The 10000-nt window shown below is 43.1% G+C and overlaps 1 protein-coding gene across 4 annotated transcripts in view; it reads left to right on the top strand.

Annotated features, from left to right (window-relative positions):
* The window catches only part of LOC147021121 (uncharacterized), a 256076-nt gene that overhangs the window by 245530 nt on the left and 546 nt on the right, over positions 1 to 10000 (top strand). For all 4 annotated transcript variants that reach the window (XM_085890889.1, XM_085890888.1, XM_085890890.1 and 1 more), the window contains 8 exons: positions 1 to 52; positions 308 to 375; positions 538 to 666; positions 2824 to 2865; positions 3167 to 3427; positions 4697 to 4894; positions 7605 to 7720; positions 7936 to 10000. The exon at positions 1 to 52 is cut by the window's left edge and continues 75 nt beyond it; the exon at positions 7936 to 10000 is cut by the window's right edge and continues 546 nt beyond it. In XM_085890889.1, the coding sequence (XP_085747015.1) occupies positions 1 to 52; positions 308 to 375; positions 538 to 666; positions 2824 to 2865; positions 3167 to 3427; positions 4697 to 4894; positions 7605 to 7720; positions 7936 to 8149 (1080 nt within the window). In that variant the 3' untranslated portion in view covers positions 8150 to 10000. The remainder of the gene's footprint in view (positions 53 to 307; positions 376 to 537; positions 667 to 2823; positions 2866 to 3166; positions 3428 to 4696; positions 4895 to 7604; positions 7721 to 7935) is intronic.

The raw sequence follows: 10000 nt of genomic DNA, 5'->3' as shown, positions 1-10000 counted from the left end.
GGTCCCCCAGGTCCAGCAGGACCTCCTGGTCAGTCCTCATATTACTCATCTGGTGAGCATGGGCCTTGAGGTCCTTAAATTTTTCTTGTGGTTAACATCTACCTCTCTTCCAGTTGCCTAGACTTTTGTAAATACAAAAATAACTGTCGATTGTTTTACTGTTTTAATCATTCAACACTAATCATAAAGGCTGGCACCTTTCTGAGGACAATTAATGCCTCTTGATAAAGTATGTGGTGAGAAATACAGGTGTGATTTTCTCGCTCTATTTCTTATCTGTCGTTGTATTCCCTTCCTTGCTTTCCAGGTCAGGATCCCATTCTTCAAGGACGTCCTGGTCCTCCAGGTCCTCCTGGGGCATCACATTCTGGTGGAGTAAGTTACCTTGGGATATCTTAAACTTGGAATATTGGGAATTGCAGTGCATGAGCATATGACTTGACCAGGGGTTTTCTGCGCTTGTTTAATGACACATTGCTTTAAAGAAATGTTTATTTTTGCCAGTCCTATTCTCCAACAATTCTCCTGTAACCTTAGGTCAACATTCTGTCAAGCTTTGAAGACCTCCAACATATGGCCAGGACAATCACCGAGGGAAACTTGGCTTTTGTGAAGGACCGTGAAGAAATATATGTCCGCGTTAGTGGAGGCTGGCGCCAACTTCACGTGAGTGCACTGGCACTTCTGTAGTTCAGTGTTACTTCAACAATGAATCCTGATAATTATCAGACAATACCCTGAGTCAGAGTGTTAGAAACTGGTGTGAGTGAGTGGGGGGTGGGGGAGGTAGGGTGGAGGGATTCTAGCTGTTTTTAGATTCCAGCATACTTGTCTCGTTTGTCCAATGTGTCTTTTGTCTCAATCTCACCGTTCAGTTCCTGATGAAAGCAATACTTAAGACATAACATTCCATTCATTATGCTTGGTGTTGGCTTAATGGTTCGGGTTGTGGGCTTCGGATCCTCGGGTCCTGAGTTCAAAATCCTGCTCAGCTGTTGAATTAATACCAGGTGGGGTTGACTCAGCTTGTCATCCTGAGGTTGGCAAAATGAGCACCAGCTTGCTGGGATGATTGAGCCATTTGAGCATCCTGTGTTGGAGTGGTGACCTGTCCAACATTGTGTCCCATAGCCAAGGAGACTGCTGTGGCAGCACCAATGCTCTGTGCAGAGTATGGTCCTGATGGAGGGATGGATGGATCCATTCATTGAAAATTAATGTTCAAGATGCAGTCTGCCATTGATTATTATTGTCTCAACAGGGCACTAATGGGAAGCAATTTGGATTCCAGAACTGAAGAAGACAGTCATTGTTGAATGGCCTGGACTGATCCTATCTGGAAGCGATTACTGCTAGAGCATCACCCATTGTTTCAAAACTGTGGTTGAAATAATTACTTTAAATTGAGAGATGCATGACACACCGAAGATGGTGGTTGGGGAGATGACATCATGGTTTGGAGGAGCCTCCCTCTTCTTGTTATGCTTGATAAAAGACATTTCGCATGAGCACTTGAAGACGTAGAGTGGTGAAGCCCACACCACGAGGGAGCTGCACTTCAGAGCAGGCTGGGTTGGGTCATCAGTGCAGGAGACTGGAGTTAAACATGGTTGAATGTGAAACCTCCACAAGTCATTAATCGAATAGATTGTTTCAACAGGAAGTTGATAACATACAGGCATGATGGGCAAGCTTGGTGAGCTTCGTGGCAAGGGTGGCTGGCTTGGGATCTCCGGGTCCTGAGTTTGAGCCCCCTGTCTGCTGTTTAATTAATATCAGGTGGGGTTGACTCAGCCTGTCATCCTTCCGAGCTCGGTCAAATGAGTCCCAGCGTACTGGTAATAGGTGCATCAGCGGCATAGCCGCACCGTCAGCCGATGATGCAACCAACAGCCCTGTGCTGCATTCGAAGGAGGAGGAGGAGGCATGATGGGCCAAATGGTCTCCTCTTGCCGAAAAATTCCTTGTGTGTATGTATCTGTAAGGTATTCATGGTAAACGTTTAAGCTTATGTGTAGTAGATTTTCAGTCATCATTGCGAGACATCATCACTCGGCAATCCTTGTGATTCAATCACAGCAATAAGCTGATTTGACCATCTGTAGCGTGTTATTCCTTCAAGATAGATCCTCCTCTCGTGAAAGCAAAGACAATTAAGTTGTGGGGGCTTCACATTCAACTATAATGACTGTTCTTCATTCGTTCGTTCGTATGCAGCGCAAGGCTGCGGGGTAGCTTCATTGGCTGAGGGCGTGGCTGTGCCGCTGATGCAATGCCCTCTGCTGGTTAGGACAGGAATTTGTAATTTCCTACTCCGCGAAGGACACCATGGGATCTCTAAATGTCCAACAACAAATGCCAGCAGATGGGATGTCCGTTTAACGTCCATGTGATGGATGGCACACATTGACGAATCTGCCTGTGAAACACCAGGATAACAGTTTACAGCTGGGTCAGGATTCAAACCTCGGCTTGACAGCTTGGAGGCGAGCTGAGTACCTCTACGCCATCCTGTCGGTCCTCATAATGACTGTGATGGAGATTCTTATGTAAAGTATGCTTGTTCTCTATATGTAACCCGGCTTTTCATAATACGAAGGCCGCAGATTCTTGGTTAGATTCCCCCAAAGTCGTTAAGTTAATGAAACTGCCTCCTTATTTCAGGGTAGCTACTTAGCATATGCTTCAACATGGAGCATGACGTCCTACGTCGAAGTTAGAAATGTTGTTTGTGCAGGAGAACATTAGTCTTCCACGAGCACAACAGATAGTGTAACATGCAGATGCAGTCAATTATATAAGATTGTTTCTCTGTCTTTGCAGCTCGGAGAACTCGTGGTGGTGAACAAGGAGCAGAGCAATACGGTGAGTCTGCTGTGGAACGTAGTGGTGCTTCGGTAGAGTGAGCCATTTCGAGAGCGGCAAAGACAGCAACATCGATTTTAACCCTGGGCCAATGATTGAGTAATCAATGATCTGAAGCCACAGTTTTCTTTGCTAATGACGCACGCCAGTTGAGGCGTAAACAAACTGCTCAGGGCTGCTCGTTTGGTCTAAAATCAATTTTGTTTTCACATGCAAGTCTAAATCATTTATTGTTATCAGTTGGTAATCATGGGTTAGTTCTAAAGGAGGGCACATTACATTCGTCTGCACCCTTTCACAGCATCCGAGTGGCACGGTCAATGTAATCGGCTGGCCAGAGGAAGACCACCAAAAGTTCCCGCCCCATGAAAGGCTGACCACCAGCAGGGGTGATCCAGAGAATCGTGTTCCCTCCAATCCCATCACCGCACCTTCACACGGCATTCTCAGCTGGTCTGCAGGCCCGAGGGATACACGACCTCACCAGCCCAGTGGTGGCCGTATCGTCAAGCTTCCCTTAGTGCCTGGCCACAACATTCAGACGAACAATGGCAGGCTTGGGGTGAGGCTGTCGACGTGAATGTTTTTACATGATGGAAGTGGGATTAAGGATGCATGAGATTGGAACCATACTTTGGCTACTCTCTTTTTATGTCCGTCAACAAGTCTCTGACGTCACCGGCAAACGAATAATTTTGGAAGGAACATAGAGCGGAAAAAAAAAATGGGATAATACAGCCACTTTGGCATAATGGACTGGTCTGTCACCTCAATTCATTTGTCCTTCTATTTTGTCGTCTCAAAAGATGATTCCGTATTTGTGTTGTCTCGTGCCCCGTCTTCCAGGATTTTAAGAGTGCTTCCAATCATCACCGAATCCCAATTCCCCCATACCCACCTCTGCTCTCTCATCTCACTGACGTCCTCCCTCCCCTTTCTGTCACTCTTTCATTCCTGTCCAATGTCGGTGTCTCCCTGCTTCTCCTTCGATCCTTTGTCAGTCTCTGAACCTGCTACCTCCAATGGTTTACCTCTGCCATGAGCCTATAGACGTCTGCAAAAAACCCCAAAAATTCCAACTACGGTTTGAGTTCACCGTCTAACGATATCATATGTGTCATTAAAGCTTTCATTTTTAGCTCACCTGGACTTTAGTCAGGTGAACTTATGCGATTGAGCGGTGTCCGTAGGTCAGTGAGTCTAATCACTCGAGTCATTATCGCTTGAACCAAACACACAATTTTGATGAAACTTGGCCACAAGCTTCATAATCTGATGCCTAACGAAGGTGGTATTGACCGCATCAAAATCTGCACTCATTGAGGGGGTCTACTGGGGCAAGGGGGGAAGTTTGACCCCCTCCCCCCCCCAAAAATAGGCATTTGCTCTCTTCTCCGAAACTACGCACACAATTTCGATGAGACTTCACCACAACCTTCAACACCCAAGATGTACCAAAGTTTGTTCGCGGCATTAAATAAAAAATAAAATATATATATTTATATATATCAGGGGCTAAGGGGGTCTTTGGTGGGTTTGAGTGACTGTTTCTCTTGATCCAGGTGAGCTTCAGGACGAGCGGTCCTATTTTTAATGATTAGTTAATCGTAGATAGCAGCAGCAAACACAGCTTCGCCCTTAAGGAAAGCACTAAGAACATGCTTAGAGGCATCAAACGAATGCTTGAATATCTCTCGCGTACTTTCTAACCTGCTTCGATTCCCTTTCACCATTTGTAACGAAACGGAAGTCTTGTGGCCAAAGTATTCTCACTGTGTGCTGTGGTTTCATTTGCTGCATCAAGTGATGATGTGTTTCCTTTCCTCCGCAGCTACATCTCATTGCACTAAACACGCCACAAGTTGGGAACATGGGAGGGATTCGTGGCACCGACTTCCAGTGCTTCCAGCAAGCACAGGAAGTGGGTCTCCATGGAACATATCGGGCCTTCCTGTCTTCTAAAGTCCAGGACCTGGCCTCCGTTGTTCTCAGACGGGACCGGAAGTCCGTACCTGTCGTCAATCTCAGGGTGAGACATGGTGTCCAGCAAGACTCGCACCTGTTATTTGTACATTTCGTTTTAATTTTAGTATTTATAACGATTTGGGGTCTTTCAACTCGAACGAGAGCTTGAGAATTAGTGATTTGAACATCTGGCAGGATGACCTGGAGGTACACCTCTGAGTTGTCAAGGGTGGGTTGGAATCTCTGCCCACCTATAAACTTCCGTCCTGGTGTTTCGTCTGCAGGGCAATTCATTAATTTGTGTTGCGACCCTCAGGTTGACGTCAAACTGGGCATCCTGTCTGACAGAATTAGTTGGAGGACGTTAAAGATCCCACGGTGTTCTTCGTGAAGAGTCTGCGAGCTATCGCCGGCACACGAAACAAATCACAAATTCATGCTGTCACCTAGAGGGGGCACTGCATGATCGGCACAGCTGCACCCCCAGCGAACGATGCTAACTTGAGCCATGTGCTGCATATAAAAGAAGTCCATCCAATGGGGATTGTCCTTTTAAATGAGAACGCCAAACAAGGACGTAGCACATACCATTTTTTAAGTCTATGGTATGACTCAGCCAGGTAACCCTTACACCTTTGTGTGAAAATACAACTTTGCCAACAATAACAACTTCAAATTTACTCGGACGTCACATCATCAGGAAAGCGAAGGTGACATCCGCGATGTATTTTTATGGCAGAAAAGAAAATGCTCTGCGGAGATTTCCTACTGTATTGGAGTCCATTTGGCGCATCTATTGGTCCAGTCTCAGCCTGTGTGTTCCAGATGACCCGCACACTGACGTGGAGCCAACTTTGGTCGTGTTACGATTGCGCCATTTCTACACGACCGATATCGGACTGGAGGCAAAAACGTACAAATGGGCCGAACATCACAGGGAAACCTTTGGTGCAAAACACTCATCTTCTTAATGCACCACTTGTACGACCATGATGAGTGCTTCAAGCTGGTGTTGGCTTCGTGGTTGGGGTGGCGGCTTGGGATCTTAGGATCCTGAGTTCAAGCCCCGTTGGCCACTGAATTAAAATACACCAGGAGGTTGACTCAGCCTATTATCCTTCCGAGGTCGGCAAAATGAGCACCAGTGTACTGGTAAGGGGGGGGGGACACTGCATCAGCGGCATCCCAACCAATGATGCAACCAGCAGCCACTGGCTGCGAGATAGAGATATATAGAGATAGAGATATATATAGAGATAGAGATAGAGATATATATAGAGATAGAGATAGAGATATATATAGAGATAGAGATAGAGATATATATAGAGATAGAGATAGAGATATATATATATATAGAGATAGAGATATATATATATATATATATATATAGAGATAGAGATATATATATATAGAGATAGAGATATATATATATATAGAGATAGAGATATATATATATAGAGATAGAGATATATATAGAGATAGAGATATATATAGAGATAGAGATATATATATAGAGATAGAGATATATATATAGAGATAGAGATATATATATAGAGATAGAGATATATATATAGAGATAGAGATATATATATAGAGATAGAGATATATATATAGAGATAGAGATATATATATAGAGATAGAGATATATATATAGAGATAGAGATATATATAGAGATAGAGATATATATAGAGATAGAGATATATATAGAGATAAATATACAGCTATATATAGAGATAGAGATAGAGATATATATAGAGATAGAGATAGAGATATATATATAGATATAGAGATAGAGATATATATATAGAGATAGAGATAGAGATATAGATAGAGATAGAGATATATATAGAGATAGAGATATATATAGAGATAGAGATATATATAGAGATAGAGATATATATATAGAGATAGAGATATATATAGAGATAGAGATATATATAGAGATAGAGATATATATAGAGATAGAGATATATATAGAGATAGAGATATATATAGAGATAGAGAGATAGATAGAGATAGAGAGATAGATAGAGATAGAGAGATAGATAGAGATAGAGAGATAGAGAGATAGAGATATATAGAGATAGAGATATATAGAGATAGAGATATATAGAGATAGAGATATATAGAGATAGAGATATATAGAGATAGAGATATATAGAGATAGAGATATATAGAGATAGAGATATATAGAGATAGAGATATATAGAGATAGAGATATACAGAGATAGAGATATATAGAGATAGAGATATATAGAGATAGAGATATATAGATATATAGAGATAGAGATATATAGAGATAGAGATATATAGAGATAGAGATATAGAGATATAGAGATATAGAGATATAGAGATATAGAGATATAGAGATATAGAGATATAGAGATAGAGATAGATCTTAAACATCTCCATCAGATCCCCTCATCACCTTCTTTCCAACGTATAAAGTTCTGTCTCCATCAGCCGCTCCTCGTAGCTGAGTCTAGTTGGCCCTGGAATCAATGTGGTCGCTCTACCCTGAAGCCCTTCTGTGACAGCTTTGTCCTTCCTCAGATGTGACAACCAGAACTGAACACAAGATTCCAGATGAGGTCTCACGATATTCCGATACAGTTAACACTCCCTGTTTTTATATCGAAGTTCTCCGAATACAACCTAAAACCCTGTTAGTTCTACCCATGTCTTGTAAGGATTTTGCGAGGTTCTTGCCTTTGGACCCCCCCCCCCCTCCACATGCACTGATGCTCGCTCTCCCATGCTTGTATACACCTAGGGTGAGGTTCTCTTCGACAGCTGGAAAGACCTATTCTCAGGATCGTCTGCTCCTCTCAGGCCCAATGCGCCGCTCTTGTCTTTTGATGAGAAGAACGTCATGACTGATCCACGCTGGTAAGACCGTAGCTGCATCAATTATTTAATTTGACTTTTTTTTTTTTAACGTCACACTCAAAATCATTTCAAGGCACCTGAAACAAGAGTTCACCATTTGTGGCTCAACTCGGGAGACCAACAGACTCGGCTGTACAAAAGAATAATAATGATTTAAGATAAACACTAACCCTCACTGTTTGGTTTCCAATGTTTCTCTTGTTCCCCCTACCTAGGCCCAACAAGCTCGTGTGGCACGGTTCAGATAAACGAGGACGTCGCATAGCGAGCCAGTATTGTGAGGCGTGGCGAGTCGGCGAGCATGCTGTAATGGGCCAGGCCAGCGACCTAAGACAGGGCTCCCTGCTTGGACAGACCCCTCGTGGTTGCTCGTCGTCCAACATCGTGCTTTGTATTGAGAACAGTGGCTCCAGAAACAGTGTAGGCTGATGAGTCGGGCTATGTCAAGGAGTCCAGGAGCCTTGGGCCAATCGGTTGGCTTGCACTGGTTGCATATAAAGATGCTTGGGCAGTTACAGGTATCCCCAGGTACATGATTTGTGTTTCGTTTTATTTTGCTGTTTGTTTAACCATTCTTTCGGTGTGGATGCAGCTACGGCAATAGGCAACGTGTGCTTGGCGTAGCTATGTTCCCAGAATATTGTCCGACGTGGGCACACATTGCTCAGAAATAACTTTTCGGTTATCAATCACTCGACCGCAAATTGTTCACGAGTGCAGTCATTTTATTAGTTGCGGTTTTATTTTGTGCGGTTTACATTTTCGCAAAAGATGGAAGTTTTTTTGCCACCGTGTAATTAATGCCCGATTGGCATGTAAATGGCGATTTTTATTTTTTAATAACAGGCCACTCTGACCCCCCCAGGCCCTGTAGATCGGACATTTATTGGTCTGTTTGTTCTCAGCATTGGGGAGAGGGGTGGTGGGGTGTCGGGGGCGGTGGGGGGCTGTTAGTGTTTGTGTTCCTTTTGTACCTAAGACAGATGATGCTTTCTTCTTCCAGGCAGCTGTCGTACCGGTATCATAATTGATTCAAACAACCCTTCAATCGGAACTCAAAAATGTCTCCAATCTCGTTATGCAGTGGCAAATGTGTCGGTCTGGCCTTGATACGAATGAGGGTCATTCTTGGGAAAGTTGTGCCAAGTTATGCATATTGCGGAAACCCAGGTGCTGATGGAATGTTTTTGTTTTTTTTTACTGCTTGAATGGAAATGTCCTTAAAAAGATATACAAGATATGCAAGGTGCTCTGGGTACACAGCAGGTATCCATTTAGCTCATACATGCCTCCGCCATATCCACCGCTGCCCGTTAACTTGTTCCGACAATTTATTTATATCATATGAATGAACCACATTCCACAACTACCATTATACAACCTCAAAACCAAATCACTCTGTAATTTACATATCCTTTTAAAAAGAATTAATTAACATGGGCCGTCAATGCAATAACCCCCTCAAATTCACCATCATCATCATCATCTCCATCAACTCGTCTGTCGTCATCGCATCATTGGATCAAGTTTATCATCATTATTACTATTAAAGTTAAGTTTCATGATCTTAATAACTCAAGAAAACAAACTCTATTTGATGTTCTTAATAACTATTTTATTCATGAAAATAAATAGCACAACAACAATGCACAGGTATGTTAATTGAGGTATGGGTATGGCAAAAAGGGGTGACAAATTTTAAAGTTGAAGTCCCGAACCCCGTTTTCCACATTTCCCCTAAAGTTTGCGCATCGCGGATTTGCGGTTCACAGGGATTTTCAAGAACGTAACCCCCGAGAACGTCCAAAGCCCTCCTGTATCAGCTTATAACGATAAAGGAGAGATAAAATAGTGGAAAAGGAATGGCAGAACAAAAATAAATCTGAAGAAGCAAAGACGGCCATAAACGAGGAAAGGCAGGACAACAAATGGGAAAAGGATTGGGAAATCATGTAAACCGTTTCACACACGCACGAACACAGGGGTTGCTTCAGGTAGACAGTGATGACGTCACCGAATCCATTTTTTTCCCCAAATGCGGACTGGGTGGGGTAAATCACTCTTACTCAAAGGATTTATTTCAGACGAAACTGGGATTTTTCACCGTCAACCTAAGGGTTCTTGTGGAGTTGTGAGCAGGGAAATATTTTATAAATTGATGCGGAGATTTTAGAGTTCGTTTTTGTGACTTTCTACGCTCTTCCAAACTTTGGAGCGAGAGTTGAGACAAACGTCTCCGTACGTTTGTGTATTTGGATCCCAACACGATACGAAGAGCAC

Source organism: Eptatretus burgeri, chromosome 8 (assembly GCF_056783735.1).
Source record: "Eptatretus burgeri isolate ZD-2024b chromosome 8, Ebu_testis_v1, whole genome shotgun sequence".
Lineage (NCBI taxonomy): Eukaryota > Metazoa > Chordata > Myxini > Myxiniformes > Myxinidae > Eptatretus > Eptatretus burgeri.
The sequence above is the reverse complement of the archived record's forward strand: the minus strand, read 5'-3'. Positions and strand labels throughout refer to the sequence as shown.